The sequence below is a fragment of the Microtus pennsylvanicus genome, chromosome 13, assembly GCF_037038515.1.
Source record: "Microtus pennsylvanicus isolate mMicPen1 chromosome 13, mMicPen1.hap1, whole genome shotgun sequence".
NCBI classification, from domain to species: domain Eukaryota; kingdom Metazoa; phylum Chordata; class Mammalia; order Rodentia; family Cricetidae; genus Microtus; species Microtus pennsylvanicus.
In genome coordinates, this window is record NC_134591.1 from 51,991,354 (window position 1) to 52,012,096 (window position 20,743).

Genomic DNA, 20,743 nt, shown 5'->3' on the forward strand with positions numbered 1-20,743 from the left:
TCTCTGTAGCTTTGAAGCCTGTCCTGGAACTAGCTCTTTTAGACCAGGTTGGCCTTGAACTCACAGAGATCCACCTGCCTCTGCCTCTTGATTGCTGGGATTAAAGGTGCGTACCACCGTCACCCAGCTTAACTTTTGCAAGCCGAGTCTTACCCAGAGCTTGGAAGAAATCAGCAAGAAGTCTCTGTGTGTGCATGCGGTGGTGCTGGTGGGACCCAGAGCCCCACCCCAGGGTCCCTTCTTGTCTTCTGATATTGTCAGAGTCTCTTCTAGATCCACAGAAGTCACAGCACACAGGGTCTTTCTTCTCTCCCTTTCCCTCCCCTACCTCCCTGAGACAGAATTTCCCTGTGTAGTCCTGGCTGCCCTAGAATTAGCTCTGTAGACCAGGCTAGCCTCAAATTTAGAGATCTACCTGCCTCTGCCTCTGGAATGCTGGGGGTAAAGGCATGCACCACCACACCTGGCTAACACACAAGTTTCAATGCTGTTTAAGATTGAAGATTTCCAGAGGCTTCACCTCATAGGAGCATTGGCTGGATCTCTCTGCAGCCCACTCCTACCCTGGTCCAGCACTCTTTAGGGGATGGAAGTGGGGAAGAATTGTGATGTCTGCCCTAGCAGCCTTCTAGTCCTCCTTCCTCCCTTCCTGGGACTGACTTGTTGCTTTGGGCCTCTGCTCGGTGTGGTCCCTGGAGGGCCTCAGGCCAGTACGACGGTGGCAGGGCTCAGCCATGCCACCAGGTGACAAAGAGGAGCTGGTCTCACTGCTTAGCTTCCTGTGCTCAAAGCCCTTAGCAAGGTTGTGTGTGCTTGCTGGTGCTGAGGGGGCTCCCAATCACATCCACTCCTCTTTCTGGGTCTCTGGAAGCTTTCATGGTTCAGGATAGAAAAGGTCTGGAAGGGTAGTGAGAATGGGTGCTGGTTTTAGAGCAGCAAGAGACTGGCTGTGTCATGGTCTGGCCTGAATCGCTGTGTGCTCTTCCAGGTGTGTGTAACTTTCCAGCCCGGTATCTGGTTTCAATCCAGACTGCACCCTGTTCCCATCTCAGTATTTCAATCAGGACATTAAAGAAATGTAACCACGAAAGTATGTGTCCTAAATGATTCCGATGTGATGTTCTCTTTTGATATAAATTCATATTAATTGCCTCAGATGATACTGACACCCAAAGAGAGATATGATAGAAGCATCTTGATAGGCAGTCCCGACAGAGCGCTTGGGTGGGGGCAGGAATGGGGCTAGGCTCCCTGAGCCATCTGGTGAAGGATCCTGGGAGTTGGGTGTAGGGAGCTCATTAAATATGATCATTGCCAACTCTGTGGGTGTGGTTCAATCTGGACCAAGAGATAAGGGTAAGACCTGAGGCACCAGAAAGGAGATGAGGCTGGTGGAGACTGGCCAGACACACCCCAGGAGGTGGGAAGAACAGAATAAAAGGCACCAAAGTCAGGTGAAACGGGAGTTGGAAGCGAGAAGGGGACAAAGGAGTCAGGAGGAAGGAGACAGGAGAGCTGAGACCAGGATGGATCACGGGTAATTGAGAAGAGAGAGGCAGGACACCGGCTTTTTAGGGATAGGGATGAGCTGGCAAAAGGAGCAGGGAGGAAGCAATAGGGCTACTGTGGGCATGCTGATGCCTACACGGGCACCTTGGTGGGCCCTGGACACAGTGACAGCCAGGATGAGCCCTGGGAAGTCAGAGCAGAGGAGCCAAATGGAAGCTGTGGGTCCCTGGTGGTCTCAGGCAGCCAAGGGACGCACCCATTACCTGCATGATGCGGACGTAGTCGGCGCGATGCAGCTCGCTCTCCTTGACCACCTTCTTCTTGAGAGTGGCAAGATTCCTCTCCAGGTGTTCCCGCTGGCGGGCATACTCCTGTTGCAGGTCTGAGTTAAGTCCCGCAATTTCCACCTGGTGCGGGGAGGGGGGGAGACTCAGCAAGGGAGTGGAGACGTGAAGTGCAGGGCGGTGTGGTGGGGAAGGACAGGGAGGACACTCAGAGCTCACCATGTCTGCTCGCTGCACGTACTTCTCAAAGAGAGCACGGATCTTCTCCTTCAGCAGCCGGGGCTCCTGGATGTAAGCTACGCAGTTGTGAAGGTCCGTCTTAAACCGCCGGACCAGTGCTTCCAGGTCCCGCTCCTGTAACCAGACATTTACTCCTGACACTGCAGGGGTCCCCCATGTGGAGGGGCAGGGGCTCCAGGAAGAGGCTAAGGACACAGAAGGGAACCAGAGTATCCTTATCTGGGATTGACAACCTGACTGTTGGTGACCACACTGGGCACAGGAAGCCAGATGGGCAGACAGCCCATAGGGAGCAGTTCTGAAACTCTCGTGCACTTGTCTGGGCTGGATACCCTGTTTGAATGGCTGTCAAGAAGACAGGGCTTGAGACCACACACACACACACACACACACACACACACACACACACACACACACGGCATCCCTATTGTTCTGCATTCCTTTAATGGCCTCAGGCTTATAAGATGAAAGGAAGAAAGGTGTATCATTCTCTCCCACAGATCCTTACCCAGGGCTCCCCCAAGGCCCTTAGGACCTCACCCCGCTTTTGTTCCCTTGGCAGTCAGGAGCACTGCTGAGAGTGAATAAGAAACCCCTACAGATTGCTGCACACTGGACTAGCTCTCCATCTTCAGCCTGGCTTTCCTTGCCAGCCACCTCCCCCAGGGGTATCTCCTCTCTCTCTACTCCCATAGCCCTTTATCCACTTTAGACACACACACACACACACACACACACACACACACACACACACACGTATATACAATTTCTCTGCACATAACTTTCTATCTCTATTTATTTTATGCACAGGCCACAGATCACTTTTCAGTCCTTTGAGCTTGCGAAGAGCAGGGCCACACCCTCTCCCCATGCGCAGCTCTGCAGCTCTGGCAGCGTGCACTGCCAGTGTTTGCTGAGGAGGATGGAAAAGCTCCGTCTGACTTGGAAAACATTGCAGGTGGCCTGCGGGCAGAGTACACAGCTGCATCCTAGCCTGGGGCCAGAGGACCAGGCTTCCCAGGCTGGCTCTGAGTTGAGAAGTAGCTATGAGTACCGGGTGAAGTTTCTTTTCCTCCTCATTTCTTGGCCCTTACTGTGCTTATTTACAAAATGAAAAAGACTAGAATGAGCCAGATGTGGAGCAGGCACCTGTAGTCACAGGATTAAGACTTCTGAGGCAAGCTTGGGCTATCCCATCAGTTTCAGGCTAGCCTGGGTTACAGAGTGATACAGTCTGTCTCAGTGAGAGGACTGAGGAGTGAGAGAGCCTGGCACCTGACTTCTTCGTCTGACCTCTGCACATGGGCCTCAAAGTGAAAGCACACACACACACACACACACACACACACACACACACACAGCAAGTAAACATGACTGGAATGGATTATCTCTTAAGGTTCTCCTAACATTGGCCATTTTGGGGTGGTCAAAGCACTTAACCACTTCATTAAATACAAATGACCATTCTGAACCATGTTCTTCCCCAGGTCAAACAAACCCAAGGCTAAGGGTATTCCTCTAAAACAGTGGTTCTCAACCGTCCTAATGCTGTGACCCTTTAATACAGTTCCTCTTGTTGTGGCGACCCCTCCCGCGCCGCAACCATAAAATTATTTTCGTTGCTACTTCATAACTGTAATTTTGCTACTGTTATGAATTGTAACGTAAATGCCTGACATGCAGGATTTCTGGCATGTGACCCCCATGAAAGGGTCATGTGACCCCAAATGGGTTGCAACCCACAGGTTGAGAACCGCCGCTATAAAGCCAGCATTCTCACCCCCTCATTCCTCCACCCAAGACGTTTTCTAGTCGCAGATGAATTTGGACATGTAAATTTGTGCAGGCCTGGAACCAGACAGGCCTGTGGGCAAGAGCGTGAGTTAAAATGGGAAGTGTTTCTTAGCAATGGCTGGCTCTGTCTCAGGGAGCCAGCTGCCCGCTGCAGGCAGGTGCCAGACTCCGGCAGCCCTCACACCTTCTGCTGCTCTTTGCGCATCTCCTGATCTGTGGATCGCAGTTTCTGCAACAGTTCCGTGATGTTCAGCTCCAGTTGTGTGTTCTGCTTATGGAAACGCTCCAGTTCCGCTTCCATCTAGGGAGGATCAGGGGATGGAGGCATGAGCAAGGAAGCCAGGGATGAAAACTGTCTGAGAGCAGACATCTTTCAAGGAGAATTCCCAACACACTATTTCTTCTCTACTTGCCAGCCACGTCCCCTTGAATGAGAGCTCTGTCCTTACGGCTTGCCATCCTAAAAGCTCCCCTCTTCGCTGGTACCATGTCCCCCCGGGTCCTGGGTGTCTGTGGTCAGGCTGTGAAGGTTTCCTCTTAGTGGCCACCCCTTCTCCTAACCTCTCAGATTCCTCTTTTCGTGAACCCTTTCTAATTCAGGCACTCTAACTCCTGGGTTCTCAACCCCTGCTGAAGAGGAATACCTACCTCCCTCACCTGATTTGGAAGGTTACATGAGTGAACCTTGACCCTCAGGGGACACAATCATTCTAAAGGGGAAGTTGAGGCTTGTTTCTAAAGCAGAGAGTATTGAGGAGCCAGACTGGCATGTGGTCATCTTTTGATCTAGGACATAAAACAGGAGAGAGCCAAGGACACCCAGCCTGATCATCAAAGGCTCAAAAAAGGTCCAACCAAGGGCCACCTTCTTTTCAAAAAGATGGCTGGGGACACCAGTAGCATCCGAAGGTTTTCTCTCCCTTGTCGGCTCTGTCTTACCCAAGACACATTTGGTTCAGGTGAGACTGGCTGTGGAGAAACCCACTTCCCACTCAAAGGGTGATGGCTCATGGCCATCCCAAATCTGACAACACTGGTACTCATGGTAGTGCTATGGAGGCTCTGGCTGTTTCCAGAAGATGGGATGTTCGCTGTTTTGTGTGGAGGGTGAAGGTAGGTGGAATGCCCCACCCCACCTATCCTAGGCTCTATTACCACATTTTAAGGTTCCTGTCAACCTTCTCGAGATCCGGGAAACCTCTAAGGAGCTCATTCCATGTTCTTGGACACCGAGGAGCCCCTCCTTATCATAGGAGGTGTTATATTAGACTAGTCCTCTGAGGCTAGTCCTCCACCCGGATGGACTCTGTGAACATTTAATGAAGGAAGGACGGGTAGGCACTGGCGGGCAAAGAGCATGAGAGTGAGGGATGGAAGGGGAAGTAGGAACTACCTGCCCCCAGAAGAGGCATGGCAGACTGCAGAGAGCCTCCTTGTAGAGGACACACAGGAGTGGGGCTTTGCTAAAGCAAGAATAGCACCAGGAAGGTGGCTCAGTGGCTAAAAGCACTGGCTTCTCTGTTAGCGGATCCAGGTTCGGTTCCCAGCACCCACATGGTGGCCCATGGCTGTCTGTAACTCCAATTCTAGGGGATCTGACACCCCTTTCTGGCCTCTGTGGGAGCCAGGAAAACATGTGGTGCACATGTACGCATCCAGGGCCAAACACTCTTACACATAACATACACAACAAAAGTCAATGAGCACCGTGGGAGGCTACGAACACCGAGCTGATGAGGAGGTAGTTTCTGTGTCCTAGAAGCCTCCGGTCTAAAGGGACAAGAGAACTGAGTCAGAAGTGGCTACGTGATTGATTAAACATTATCTGTGGTTGAGGCAGAAGATGCTCTAGGCAGAAGGTTCCCCGTGTGCACCAGGGACTTGAGCATGTGCCTGCCCCCGGGAAGAGGCACTTTGGCTGAACGTTAGAGAGCAGTGTTTCTCAACCTGTGAATCTGGACCTCTTTGGGGTTGCATATCAGATATCCATACATATCAGATGTGCAATATCTAGATATTTCCATTACAATTCATAACAGTGGCCAAATTGCAGTTATGAAGTAGCAATGAAACAACTTTATGGTTGGAAGGTCATCACAACATGAGGGACTGCATTAAAGGCTCGCAGCGCTCTAGAGAGAGTGTTGGAGGAGAGAGCAGGAAAGAGACCAGCAGGCAGAGCGCAGCCTTCCTACAGAGGACCCGTGGGTGGGTAGCCTGCTGCATTCCTGCAGGCTGGCAGTGGTCCAGACGACTGCGAGATGGCACAGCACGGAGGCAAGCTGAGGGGTCTACCACACTAAGGTCACCGAGGAACCTCGCCAGGAGCAGCAGGGGCAACTGGTATTGGGTGGGTGGGTTCAGCATAGAGGTTTGCTCTATCAGGAAAGAGAAAAATAGAGCCCAGGAGACTAGTTTAGGTGGCTGCACTGGCCTCCAGTGAAGGAAAACTTTACAGGGACGTGGCAGTTGGAAGAGAAAAAAGGCGCCCCCCGATACTCAGGGCCCCCGGAAGGTCAATCCTAAGCCAGCAGTGACGGAGTGGGTTAGGGCGGAAGTGACCCAGGACTGTATTCTTTGCCTTTCTTCTTTCCCCTATGGGCAGGGCCTCACGTGACTTCAAAGATATAAATATAAACTGTAAATTTGTAAAGTGTCTGGCTGGAAAACCAGAAGACGAACCCAGGATGTGGGACCCAACTTCTCTTTCCCAGCATGGACATTCCATCCACTTTTCCATGTTGTTATTCATGGTGACAATTCTCAGTGGGGAGGGGTGGGACATCTGACAGTGTCTGGAGCTGTTCTGGTCTTAACAACACAGGCGGGGCAGAGGGGGAGGTGCTTCTGGCGTGGAGAGAGCAGAGCCGAGACAGTGAGTGTTAACGCCCTCTACAGCATACGGTCGGTCGGCCCCTGGCAGTGCAGGATCAGTTACCCTAGACACAGAGAGCTCTGAGAAACCGTACTAAAAGAACAAATAAATAGGTTGAAACTAAAACCACAAGAACCCTGAAAGAGATTCCTTTTCTCCACGGACAGAAGCAGGGGAAGTGTGTGCGAAGGGGGCAGCTTAACCAAGGCTGGATACATGCTCATTCAGAGATGTCTGTGCACAAGCCGAGGGCTTGAACCTTCCTTCCCGTAGGAGAACCCAGCCTGAGATCTGCAGTGGGTATTTCTGGATGTGCCACCAGTCCCCAGAGGAAAACCAGGTCCAGATAACAGCCCTGAGCTACTGACATAGGAGTGGGCATAGGGTGTGTGAAAGGGTCAGCTAGGAAGGTCCCTGCCCTAGTCATCCCCAAACAAGTATATTCTCTGCTTAGAGACAAGGGTCATGCTCAGCCCCGTTCCTGCCAGGGACAGAGAATGATCCCACAAGCATGTTGATTATAGGACAGTGCCCTCACAGATGCCCTTATAAAAAATGCCTGAAGGAGCGGCCACTCTGCCTTTTCCCTTCTACAGCGTGAGAACACACACTATCTCTGAGACACAGGTCCTCCCCTACACAATCTTCTGATGCCCTGATCCTGGCCTTTCAGCCTCCAGGACAGTGAGAAAAATGTCTGTTCCCAGGCTGAGCTATTCTGCTACAGAAAGGACAAAGACGGTTGCTATTCCTTGGCCCTGAAGTCACCAGCGCATGGCAGGAGGTCCCTAGAAGGCAGCTTTGTGGTCAGCTGTGTGCAGAAAGAACACCGTGCAGACAGCGTGGGGAAAGCCAGGCCCGCCCCCAGAGATCCCCATCTCTGAGACCTCCACTTGGTTTCTTTGCTGCGCACACCAGCACCACCACGGCCCATGGACGTCTGGGTAGGTAAGGATGCTGACAGCAGCCACACTCCTTTAGCACAAACATCTAGAGAAAAAGGAAGGGAGAGTGGGCCTTCTTTGCCAGGGAAAGTGTCTTTGAAGAGGGGACAGCTAAGCTGAGACAGGGAACATGAAAAGCTGGTCACATGATGATCCAGGGGACAGTCTTCCAGGCAGAGGGGACCCTACCACAGAGATCCTAAAATGGGAGAGCTTGGCTTTTAGAAACTGACCGGAAGCTGGTACTCCAGGCCAGGAAAGCATGAGATGTGGCTGGAGAGAGGCACAGAGCCTCTGGATTGCATTCTAGTGGGGTGGGGCACCATTGAGAATTTTGTGTGAAGGCCAGGCTGTTGCCCAAGGCAAGTCCAGATAAGCCTGGTGGGGGGGGGATGGTGAGAAGGCTCAAATGGCAAAGGTGCTTGCTAAGCCCAAGGACTTGAGTTCCATCTCTGGAACCCACATAGTGGATGGAGAAAAGCAACTCTTGCAAGATGTCTTCTGCCCTCTGCACGAGGTGCTGTGGCAAGTACACCCCACCACTAAAGTAAAATGAAAATAAATTAGCCTTTCTTTGTTTCTTCCTTTTGTTTTGTTTCTTTCAGCAAGTAGAATTAGTTCCCCTCTTTTGTATCTCACAGAATTTATGACTTGCTGGTAACCCAAAGAGTGCAACGGAGGGAATGTTGTGTGGCTGCCAAGGTTCGGCCAAACAGGCAGCTCCCCGCCTGGCTGGGGGGGGGGGGAGGCGGGGACTAAAGAGGGGGGAGGCAGGAGGGGGATGGGGGGGGACAGGAGACACTTTTCCTGAGCCCTCTGGAGGCCTGTCCAGGGTAACTGCAGAAGGGAAGAAGTATTGAGTTTGAAATCTTACTGGATGGGTGTTGGTGATGCTTTTGGACACGGGAGTTGAGAGAAAGAATCAGAAAAGACTTTTATATTTCCATTTGACTGTGAAACAAACTGGAAAGAAGGGGAGGGAAAAAAATCAAGAGTAATTTTGGCGGAAAATGTCAACAATTCAATTTTAGGTCATCATGGTCTCCAAATTCTAGCTGTTTTGTACCCAGTGGGAGAATGATGGGTAAACAGAATGTCGTAAGAAAAATGTGCGGGAGCCCAGGGCTAAAAGGCACACATCTGGGCCACTGGACTCCTCTCCTTTATCCTGTTTGTTCCCTAGAATGGATTCTTAATTGTGTCACTCTGGGGTCTGAGAGCACTTGGAGACTTCTGATTGTCTGAAGTCCAAACAGCAAACCCTGGCCTAGGGCCCCAGCAGTATCTCAGTCAGGACTGAGAAGCTGTGCGTGGCGCTTCCTGGTAAAAGTACCATTGGCTGAGTACACACTGCCCCCTAGTGGCCAAATCTTCAACAGCTGCACCTCCCATTTGTCTCTATAAAACTGCCTGCCCCCCCCCCCCCCCCCCCCCCCCCCCCCCCCGCTCACCCCACCTCCGCCCCCAGGGCCCCAACACAGCCCACCAAACACAAGCTAAATCCCCACCTAACTTGCTTTTGGAAGCTGGAAGTCGCACATGCCTTGGCTGTGAGAAGCCTTTTCTCTCAGTTTCTCTGAGCCAGTGAGCGACAGGGACAGAGGGGACAGAGGTCTGAAGGGCAGGATGTGTGAGCGCTGGCCCTCACCTCCTGGATCTGCTCCTTCATCACTTTGATCTCGTTCTCCCGAGGTTCTATTTGCTTCTTCAGCTCCTTTATTTTGTAGTCGAGGACAAACTTGAATTTCTCTAGTTCTTGGTTCTTCTTCTTTAGGTCATAAATCCGTTTCTCCTGGAAGTGAGATGAGAGAGAACCAGCAGGGAGTAAGGGCACATGGAACCTCGCTGGAGTAGAAAACACAGGGCCTCTGACGCTGCAGGGGGCCCCAGACTTCTGGCTGGGGATGCAGCCAGATGCAGGTCGGCAGAGGCTGTGTTGTGGACTCCCTCTGCCATAGGCTGTGGAAGAGGGGGTCTCCCATCACACGCTGTAGCTCTCCTGCATTATGGCCTTGGTGCACCTCTGTCAGCAAGCAGAATTAGGTCCCCTCTCTTGTGTCTCACAGGATTTATGACTTGCTGGCAACCCAAAGAATGCAACGAAGGGAATTGTTGCGTGGCTGCCAAGGTTAGGTCAAACAGACAGGCAGCTCCCCGCCTGGCTCTCTCGGGACGTTTGCTGTGGTAGAGGCTAGGTGCTATGGAAGAGGTTTATGCACTCTGGGTCCTCTGGATTGAGAGAGCATGTTCAGGGCTGTATGGCTGAAAGACTCAAATGAACCCCACCCCCCTTACCATCCCTGCCACAGGGGATAGAGCTGGGCACGTGGAAGAAAGAGCCACTGTGGGCATTCATCTTCCAGCCTCTAGCTGTTGGGAGCACCCCCAGTTTTCCCAGCCGAGTTTCCGGACATCGTGGTCAGAGACCAGCCAATCTGTTGAACCTTGTCCAATTCCTGCCGCTGAGAGGCTAGCAACACAGCTGTTTGTTTGGACCACTGGGTTTTCAGGCTGTAACTAGAGCGTGGGTCAACCAAGCAAACCTTGACTGGATGACATTTTTCCATTATAGCTCTGAGAAAGATCCAGTCCCTATGCTTAAGGCAGAAGAACACTGGCTGCCAGAGCAGATAAACACAATCCCAAAATGTGATGTGGGGCAGAGGGAGGGAGGCACGGGCATCGTGGTAGTTTGTACCACAGCAGCAGAGGGCAACCCACTTCCGTGTGATGGGCAAGCTCAAAGGGAAGATAGGAGGGAGGGAAGAGGAGATGAGGAAGGTAAGGCTTTTGCCTGCTGGCTTCGAGAGTTCAGAAGTCATCCCGGAGGCCAGGCATTGGCAAGCTGAGCCTATGAGCCAAACTTGACCTGCTGCCTGTTTTATTCCATTTTAGCTGGAACAGGACCTAGCACATTCCCATCTGTTTTGTTTCTGGGTGGTCTCACATGTGGTCTCCAGGGTAGATCAGTGCAGACAGAGACCATGAGGCCTGGCCATCTCATGCTTTGTAGACAAAGTTTGCTGACCTCTGCTGGGGGCCAGGGGAAATTACTGAAGGCCTTTCAGTGGGAGAACAACCTAACTATGCTTGCACCGTCTGCTGTGCTGCTGGGGACCCGGCGTGGGAACTGGGAAGGCTACTGAACTAAGAGGGGTTACGAGTGTCTGCATTGGGAGCACTTGGTTTCTTTCTTGGGTTTCTTTCTTACTCCCACTTTGAGAATCTGAAGAGGGCCCTGCCCCTTCTCCAAAGCCTACGGTATATACAAAACTTCCCACGCAGGAACAGCAATGCAGGTACTAACTCACCAAATCCTTACAAGCTCTCATGTCCCAGGAGAGAACAGGTTGGCTTTAAAAGGTGCCCAGGGCACAGAGTCTGCTCAGCAGAGGGGCCTGTGCTGGAACCTACTTATTTAACACTGACCGCCCATGTGTGATCACAGGAGAAGCCTGCCTGGCGAGGCAAAAGGGGCAGAGTGGGTGGAGAGGTGGGCATGGAGTCTGGGTTTGCTCAGGAGGACAGCAAATCCTGGATGTTGAGGAGGTGTGCCTGATAGCTGAGTATTCTGTGCAAAAGGCATTCATTGCCGTCGTCCTGGGTTATCCAGTATTCACAGGACCAAGCCTTCTGACCAGCAATAGCAATATGGGCAGCGTGGCAGGGGAATTACCCTCCATCCATAGAGTGGGCCATCCCAGGATGCCTGAATCAGTGGAGAGCAGGGATCTGGAGGCCAACTGGCTTAGGTTCACCTGGGGTCTGTCCCTAACAAACTGGGAGACCTTGGGCTGTCAACTCAGCCCCATGGAGCTCGGCTTCATGAGACACAACCCTGGGTTGTTCATGCTACAAGGTTGTTGCTAGAATAGAGTGTGATGTGTTGGCTTGGATTAGCTTCATGTTACGCACATAGTGGGCACTTCATAGACTGAGCGGAGCCCTCACCTTGTCTTGAATGGTCTCATCCCTCTCCTGGATCTCTCTCTTGAGGCCTTGGATGTCCTTCTCCAGGGACTTGATGACGCCCTGCAGCTTCATCTGCTCTGCCTTCAGGATCTCAATGTCATTGGTGCGCTCTTCGATCTCCTTTTGCAGGCTACTGAACTGAAGACACAGAGCAGCAATGAAGACCCTTGGGGTCTTAGATCTGATCCCCATTCCCCACGTCAGCTGTGGATGGGGCTGGCCCTTCTCCAGGGAACTAAAGCCCTCGTGCTCAACATCCATGGCTCTTGGGGAGTGGGTTTTGTTATTGCTGTTATTTTATTTTTTTTGTGTGTGGGGGGTAGCTTTTTTGTTAATTGCAAAATAGATTTTGATCACACTTGAAAACTTCACACTTGCATACAATGTGCTGTGCTCATATTCACCCTCCGTCACTCTCCTGCTTCCCTCCCAGTTTTGACACACACGTCCCTTCTCCACAACTTCATATTTAATTCCCCTTCCTTTCCTTTCCTTTCCTTTCCTTTCCTTTCCTTTCCTTTCCTTTCCTTTCCTTTCCTTTCCTTTCCTTTCCTTTCCTTTCCTTTCCTTTCCTTCTTCCCTCTCTCCCTGTCTCTCCCTCTCTCCTCTTTCCTCCCTCCTTCCCCTCCTCCCCTCCATCCCTACTCTCTCTCTCTCCCTCCCTCCCTCCCTCCCTCCCTCCCTCCCTCCTTCCTTCCTTCCTTCCTTCCTTCCTTCCTTCCTTCCTTCCTTTCATTTTTTTTAAAAAACCAAGACAGGCTTTCTCTGTGTAGCCCTGGCTGTCCTGGAATTCTCTTTGTAGACCAGACTGGTCTCAAACTCAGAGATCCACCTGCCTCCACCTCCCTAGTGAGGTGTTCATCCTTACTACCTGACTCTTTCCCTTTTACTTTAAGGTGACAAGCTCTTTTTACATAGTCAGACTGGCCTTGAACTTATAATCCTCCTGCCTCAGTGCCTAAGTACTGGGATTATAGGCATGGGCTATTATGCCAAACTTATTTTGTTTCAGAGAGTGGGTTTCTGGAGAATTTGGGACAGTTCGGTATTTTCCCAGGTCAGATGAGTGATGTGAGCATTCAGCATAATAATGCCTAGGTCTAGTCCCTGCAGGAGAGAGCAGTTTGCCTACAAATGCTTCAAGAGAAGCTCTCTAGATGGACTCAGGTGCTTCTAAGACCATACTGACCTTGAGGGTTGGTCAAGGTCACAGAGGTGAGCCACTGTTGCCAGTCCAGGAAGGGAGCGTCTGCTTACCCTGAGAGTCACTAACAACAGTGCAATTTCTATCCAGAAGCTTGGATTCCTAACGCACTTGCTCTGAACTCAGCTTCTCCATGGCCAATCATCTTAGAACTGAATCAATTCCTCAGGGGTCTGTCAGCGTCCTCCCTCTCTGAGCCTTCACAGAAACAAGGAGCCACCTTATCTTGCAAACAAAGCATTTTATAATCTGCCCCGCCCCACCCAGGCTGAACCGCTGCCTGTCTCAGCCTCAGACCTCATTTCTATTCCCAGCAGATCCTACTTGTCTAGAAAGGATAGCTCCGAGCATCCTGGACACAGGGAGCCCGTGAAAGGGGAGGAAGGAAGGAGTCAGGTATGGTGGGATGCTCCTGCAATCTTAGCACCTGGGAGGAAGAGGTAGGAGGATCACGTGTTTGAGGACTGGGTTCCACAGTGAGATCTAAACCAGTCTGGGATACACGGTAGGATCCTGTCTCATGCCGATTGCTCCCCCAAAGAGGAGGGGAAGTCAGATGTGGTCCTTTTGAGGGTACTCTTTTGTCTTGGAGGTGGGACCTCTGTGTGGCCACCCAGGGCTATCTGTCCACTTGTCCCTTGCCCCCAGCCTCCCCGGGATGGTCCCAGGGCACACAGCGGGCTCACCTTCTTCCTCATGATGCCTGTTTCTCCCTTGAGCCGAAGGTTGGACTCCTTTTCATCCCGGAGCTTTCTCTCGTACTTAGTTTTGATGTCTTGGATCTCCCTGTCTTCATCTTCTTCAATCTGCTTCTTGGTTTCCTCAAATTCCCGAAGCTGCTGTCGAACATCTTCCTGTGCCTGGCTTGGAGGGAGGGCGGGAGGGAGAGAGAGAGAGCGGGGAGAAGGGGCTAGGGTGCCGTGCTAAGAGAGCCTGGGATGGCAAGAGCACAGGAGCCTTTCTTGAGGAAGGGAAGATGAGTCCAGTTACAGAATGGAAACTGAGGCCCTGTCCTGTCTCCTGTCTGTCTACTTCCTTCCTGACTGGGCCAGGCTTCAGGGTCCATCACCTTCTTACCTCTTACCAGTACCCCACATCCTGATGCCCTGTTACACCTTTGCTTTCCACACAGAACTCAAGGTTCAGACCCTTTTTCTTTCTCAAGATAGGGTTTCTTTCTGTAGCCCTGGCTGCCCCAGAACTCACTCTGTAGACCAGGCTGGCCTCAAACTCAGAGATCCACCTGCCTCTGCCTCCTGAGTTCTGGGATTAAAGGCATACGCCACCACCGCCTGGGTCCAAACATTGGACCACTGTAATTATATTTGTAAATACAATTGGTTATGCCCCACCCCTCACCAGATGAGACTGCCTTGAGGGTAGAGACCTTGTACCCTGTGCCTGCACTGGACTCCCAGGATATAGGGAATGCGGCACACAGTAGCTGCCAGGCAAATGGCTGAACAAATGAGTGGCTCTAATTCCCCTCCCCCCGCCAGCCAATCTGTGCTGTCCCGTCTCTCAGAAAGGGACACAGAGCTGGGGTCCCCCATCACCTCTTCTAGAAGAGTAGTTTTCTCTTGGAGCTTGGCCTCGTAGAACTCGGTCAACTCCTCCAGGGCCTGGCTCTTGGTTTCGTCGTTATCCCGAAGTTGTTTCTCATATTCTTCCTGCATCCTCTGGGACTTGAGCTGCAGCTCCTGATATTTCTCATATTCCAGGAGCAGCTTCTGGTTGTTGCAACATTCTGGAGAGAGACAGGTGGGTCTGCACGCCATGTGGGCCGGCAGCACTGGACTTCAGCGCACACACGACCCCCCCCCCCGGGTGCTTTCCTGCCCCTCCCATGCCAGACCACACAGCAACGAAGTGCTGAGGCTGGGATTTGGCAGACTGTCAGGCTCTGAACCTGAACTTCCCATGGGCAGGTTTGTATTTTGAGGAACGGGCAAATACACAGGAAGGAGAACCGGGGTGAGTTCCAATAAAGTAATACATTCATAAACAGAGTCACATTCCCTGACTTCTGCTGTGTCTGAGCCCCTTTCAAATGGGTGTCCCTAAGCTGCCTGTGCCTCGGCCATGTGGCTCCCCCTTGTGGCTCACCTATGTCTTGCAGCTCCCGGCTCTGTTTGTCCAGGAGTTGTTCTATGCGTTCTCGGTGATGGACGTCCTGTTTCTCTTTCTCTGTTTTTAAAACCTGAAACAAAGAGTCGCCTTTTCTCATTTCTACACATTTGTCAAAGGCACCAATAGGACAAGAGCTACTTTTACTGGCAACATCTTCGTTCATAATTTTTTTCTCAAGCCCTTACTTTGCACCAGACACTGCTCTGCTGAGACACGGACACATGGCCTCTTCTATCCACATCCTATTTCGCTCTGAAACGTCTGTGCTTTTGCTCTTGATGCACACATGGTAAAATGGACGTGTCAGTGAAGGCTTGGGTTTGGGTCAAGTAGATTTTAAGGAGAAAAATCAGGGATTTATTCCAATCATCTACTGCTGATAGCTGGGTGTGGCGGCGCACACCTTGGCTCCCAGCACTTAGAAGGCAGAAGCAGGGAGATCTCTGTGAGTTCAAGGCTAGCCTGGTCCATACAGTCTCAGGCCAGCCAGAGCTACCAAGTGAGACCCTGTCTGAAAAACCAGACCAAACCAACCCAACCAACCAACCAACCAACCAACCAAACAAACAAACAAACAGAAAAACCCCAGTAATAGCCCAGATGTATATGGCTGGCACACGGCTGTCGGTTCATTCAGGACGCTCACATGTACTGACCTGAGCCAGCCAGCTCCCGGCAGCCCGAGGGTGCCAAGCTGGAACCTGGCTTTGTGTTTGGTTTATGAACTGAACTGACGCTCGGTGCCCGGTTGAATGAATTATAAATAAACGGATGAGTAAGTTTAACAGCCAAGGGCTTTTTAACCAAACAGACCCATGAAGATAAGTTACCCGCACAACTACTCCTTGAGCCAAAAGATGGGCGATTGGAGATGAGGGGGCCAGGCAGATGGCATAGCATAAAGACAGGCTTACAAATACTGGGGCCAGGCTTAACTGCAAACTGCTAAGACAGATTTTATTTTTGACAATCTAGGAATCAACACACCTGCCAGGCCCTTCCCTAGCACTCCTTACTTCATATTTTAAAAATGAGTATTCCCTGGTCACAAAAATAACAAGTTCCCACCGTGGAAAAACTGGAAATTCCAAAAGTATATTAGAAACAAAACATGGGTTAGCCCAAAGAGCAGCTTTGCAGGATATAATCATCCCGCATCTCTTTCCCATGTACCTGCTTCACCCAGCATACCATCCTATGGGAAGCTTTATGCTCTGTCTGCCCTAGACACCTCCTCCAGCACCCGGGTGTCACAACTCAACGGTACCAATGCTCTTAGGCCATGCAGCTGGCCCTGCGCTCAGCAACACGGGAGCTGCTTATTGCTGAGGCTGCGGGTCCGGGCTCCCAACCATACCTGGTTTTTCGTCTTTAAGGACTCCATCTCCTGGATGAACTTGTCCGTCAGCTCCTTGATCTTCTCCGAGTAGTTCATATCCTTCAGCCGAAGCTGATACTCGTTCTCCATTTTCAGCTCTTCCACGCGTGTCTTCAGCTCCAACATGACCTGAGCCTTTGGGAGAAGAGTGCCCATGGAAGGGGGAGTCAAAACACCGAAACCGTGACCCTGACCTGGGACCTGCTGCTCCTCCTCGCTTCAAATGAAGTTGGTCCCTATTAGAAGTTGTCTCCATTTCCCTTACAAGATATACAGATGACAGGCAGACACACAAGAGAGTCTTCCTCCATCTTTATAATACATGCTCAGTGGTCCCACTGTGTGTGCCAAGAGAACTCGCGTATCTTTCAAAGTGGCACAAATGTTACCTATTTGCTGAGACCTACCTGGACCCTCTGTTTAATCCTGCTACCCCGCCCCTGTTCTCAGCACAGGCTCCCCTTCTTAGTGCCATCTTATGCTTTATTTTTTCTTCTTCAGATTTTGGCACCTGGTGATTATTGAATGCTTCGCTTATTATTTTCTTTATTCCGCTGTCTTTTTCTCCCATTAGCATTTGAGCTCCCCGCAGGCTGATGTCTTAGTTGGTTTTGTTCTCTGATGTAGCCCAAGCACACAGCTAACACAGAGTAGGTACTCAAGATACTCTCTTTCTCTGTGTGTGCTAACCAAACCCAGGGCCTCACGTCAAGAGTTCTATGTCGGGCTACACCCCAAACCCCAGAGATACTTGTTGAATGTCCTCATGAAACTCACGGCCTTTTGAGGCAGCCAGATAAACCCATAAACCCATGATTGTAAGTTTTGATTCAGTGCCCAACGACGCGGTCACTGTCCCTACTCACGTCTGCCATGCCTGCGCTGGCGTCATCACCGTTACTTTAATGTAGGCCTCAGTTCTACTTGGCTCCAAAGTCTAGTCGCTAGTGTTTGTTTTCTCCCTTACAAGCGAACTTTCCTGAAAGCCCTGTTTCCTGAAGAGCCATTGCTGAAGAGTGGGGGAGGGCACAGATGATGTCTTTGTGCTCCCCCCACCCCCAATCTGTCTTCGCTGGTCTGCTTCCCTTATCTCCATGACAAGAAGAAATGTGCTATGTTTGCTGCTGTACTCCTAACTGGCACCTGGTATGGACTTAGCATGGGGGTTACTGAGAGGACTTAACAGGGGGGTACTGAGAGGACTTAGCATGGGGGTACTGAGAGGACTTAGCATGGGGGTACTGAGAGGACTTAGCATGGGGGTACTGAGAGGACTTAGCAGAGGGGTACTGAGAGGACTTAGCATGGGGGTACTGAGAGGACTTAACAGGGGGGTACTGAGAGGACTTAGCATTGGGGTACTGAGAGGACTTAGCATGGGGGTACTGAGAGGACTTAACAGGGGGGTACTGAGAGGACTTAGCATTGGGGTACTGAGAGGACTTAGCAGGGGGTACTGAGAGGACTTAGCATTGGGGTACTGAGAGGACTTAGCATGGGGGTACTGAGAGGACTTAGCATGGGGATGTACTGAAAGGACTTAGCAGGGGGGTACTGAGAGGACTTAGCAGGGGGGTACTGAGAGGACTTAGCAGAGGGGTACTGAGAGGACTTAGCATGGGGGTTACTGAGAGGACTTAGCATGGGGGTACTGAGAGGACTTAGCATGGGGGTACTGAGAGGACTTAGCATGGGGGTACTGAGAGGACTTAGCATGGGGGTACTGAGAGGACTTAGCATGGGGGTACTGAGAGGACTTAGCATGGGGGTACTGAGAGGACTTAGCATGGGGGTACTGAGAGGACTTAGCATGGGGGTACTGAGAGGACTTAGCATGGGGGTACTGAGAGGACTTAGCATGGGGGTACTGAGAGGACTTAGCATGGGGGTACTGAGAGGACTTAGCATGGGGGTACTGAGAGGACTTAGCATGGGGGTACTGAGAGGACTTAGCATGGGGGTACTGAGAGGACTTAGCATGGGGGTACTGAGAGGACTTAGCAGGGGGGTACTGAGAGGACTTAGCATGGGGATGTACTGAAAGGACTTAGCAGGGGGGTACTGAGAGGACTTAGCATTGGGGTACTAAGAGGACTTAGCAGAGGGGTACTGAGAGGACTTAGCAGAGGGGTACTGAGAGGACTTAACAGGGGGGTACTGAGAGGACTTAGCAGGGGGGTACTGAGAGGACTTAACAGGGGGGTACTGAGAGGACTTAGCATGGGGATGTACTGAAAGGACTTAGCAGGGGGGTACTGAGAGGACTTAGCATTGGGGTACTAAGAGGACTTAGCAGAGGGGTACTGAGAGGACTTAGCAGGGGGTACTGAGAGGACTTAGCATGTGGGTACTGAGAGGACTTAGCATTGGGGTACTAAGAGGACTTAGCAGGGGGGTACTGAGAGGACTTAGCAGGGGGTACTGAGAAGACTTAGCATGGGGGGTACTGAGAGGAGGGCTGCCCACTCAGGGTCCTCATGTAGTTTGGTGCCAATGGGAGGTAGAGCGAGAGGAGTCTGAGCTTGGAGAAGTATGGGAGGTGGCACTGGAGGCCCTCCAAGAGCCTCAGCTAGCCTCCTTGAGCTGGCTTTGGTGCTTTGAGGGCTTTCTAACGATGGTGCACAGCACAGAATACATTCGTGTGAGGTGACTAGCTGGGATGTGACCGCAGAACTCAGGCGAGAGGTGTTTAGGGCCTTGAGCTGAGGTGGGGGAGGGAAGTGGGGAGGAATGGAAAGACTGAGGGAAGAGATACAGAAACTGTGGTGCCTGGCTGGCGCTGTAATGACGAGAGAGGGCCGCGCTGGAAGACTCCCCAGGTGACTGGCTGTACCGAAGTGCTGGGTTTGGCCTGTCTGGCTTCCAGAGCCTTGAACAGGTGCACCAACACTGCCAATGCTGGTGAATGCCCGGCAGGTAGATCAGAGACCCAAGGCCTGTGCTGAACTAGTAAGATATTGTTACGAATGGTCCAGTTTTTGATGTGGGATGTTCAAGGTGCTTGTTTGCTGGCTCTCCACAGTCCATCTCTACGATGCAGGAGAGTATCTTTCCAGGGTAGGAATCTTGTCATCATACCTCCTGATGTAAGGTCTGCCTGTGGTCCTTCCCAGCAGTTTGCAGTCTAAGACATGTGAAAGGCCTCTGTGGTCTCCCCGATTCTCTCCAGCTTCCTTCTCAGCAACACAGTCTGCTCACAGCTGCTAGGCACATCTTCCCAGAGGCTCCCTCTTTACCCTTCCTCACACATGGCCTGCTCCATACAGAAGGCTTTCCTTCTGGAAAAAGGCACTGGACAGGGCTTGCTTCCTCTGCTACCACCTGGCCTGGGGTGGGGTTCTTCCCTTGCTCTCCCGTGGCAGGGTTCTTTCATAATATTGCGGCAGCTTGCAGCCCTGTTTTGTTTCTCCTGGCTTTCCTCTCAGGCCACAGACTGAAGGACCCCTCTGTGTTTTTTATCTCTGCACTTTCAGCAACGGAGGCCTGTTGGGTACACAGCAGTTGCTTCTGTTGCCAGCACATGGAGATCCCGGTACATTCAAATGGCTGAGTGAGGGAGCACATCCCTGGTTGGGGGGTAGTTACTTGGAATGCCACAGAATAGAAAGACTGGGAGCTGGCACTGGGGAGAATGTGGACATAGAGAGAGGAAGAGGGGGGAGCCAGGAAGAGGTTTGCAGAGATTCATCCTGATGGATGTAAGAGAGGAGAGAGGCTAAGGAACTGGGCACACACACTAGATGGTTCCACTGTGGTGGCAGCAGTGCTGTCAGGCTTGGCTGGGGCCAGGGGTTAGGGGGTCAGGGGTCAGGGTTGGAGTCAGCCCAGACACTGTCAGGTCTTGAGCTTGTCCCTGCATCTCTTGTTTGGCTTCTCTGCCCTCTGGGAAGAATGAGAAGAAAGCAACAGAGAGCAGATGTGTTTTGTCTGCCACAGGGAGGCTGGGCTCGCCCTCCCTCCTTTCCCCTCCTTTGCCTTTCATAGAGAATGTTCCAGGGCGCTCTGGAAGGGCTGTCCAAGAAGCACCAGGGCCCTCTGTCGTGCTGCGCCTTTGTTGTCTCTCTCTCCTCCCCTGACTGGGAGGCCCCTGGTCACAGGGCCCCTGTCTGGCTTTCCCAAACACTCATGCTGGGCTGGAGAGATGGCTGAGCCATGAAAGGCTAGGCTCACAACCAAACACTCCTGCCCAGAGCCTAGCCAACCACAGGGAGCACACTCAGCGACTCAGACGTTTTCCCGAGTGGCAATGACAGTGTAGCTCTGTGATTCTCTGAGTGCCAGACATTCAGCTTCAGTCATGAGCGGTGCCTAGGGCTGTGCACTCAGATTTCAGCAAAACATTTACTGTGTTGAACTTCCTGTACTAGCAGGAGGGAGGGGCCCTTGGTCTAGGGACTGAGAGCCATCTCCAGA

At 51.8% G+C, this 20,743-nt stretch overlaps 1 protein-coding gene across 1 annotated transcript in view; it reads right to left on the reverse strand.

Annotated features, from left to right (window-relative positions):
* Positions 1–20,743, reverse strand: part of Cfap57 (cilia and flagella associated protein 57) — a 67,629-nt gene that overhangs the window by 14,988 nt on the left and 31,898 nt on the right. The window contains exons 13-21 of the mRNA XM_075945781.1: positions 16,310–16,465; positions 14,929–15,022; positions 14,379–14,569; positions 13,509–13,682; positions 11,598–11,756; positions 9,295–9,438; positions 4,012–4,128; positions 2,013–2,147; positions 1,773–1,916 (exon numbers count right to left, since the gene is read on the reverse strand). Coding sequence (XP_075801896.1) covers positions 1,773–1,916; positions 2,013–2,147; positions 4,012–4,128; positions 9,295–9,438; positions 11,598–11,756; positions 13,509–13,682; positions 14,379–14,569; positions 14,929–15,022; positions 16,310–16,465 — 1,314 coding nt within the window. The remainder of the gene's footprint in view (positions 1–1,772; positions 1,917–2,012; positions 2,148–4,011; positions 4,129–9,294; positions 9,439–11,597; positions 11,757–13,508; positions 13,683–14,378; positions 14,570–14,928; positions 15,023–16,309; positions 16,466–20,743) is intronic.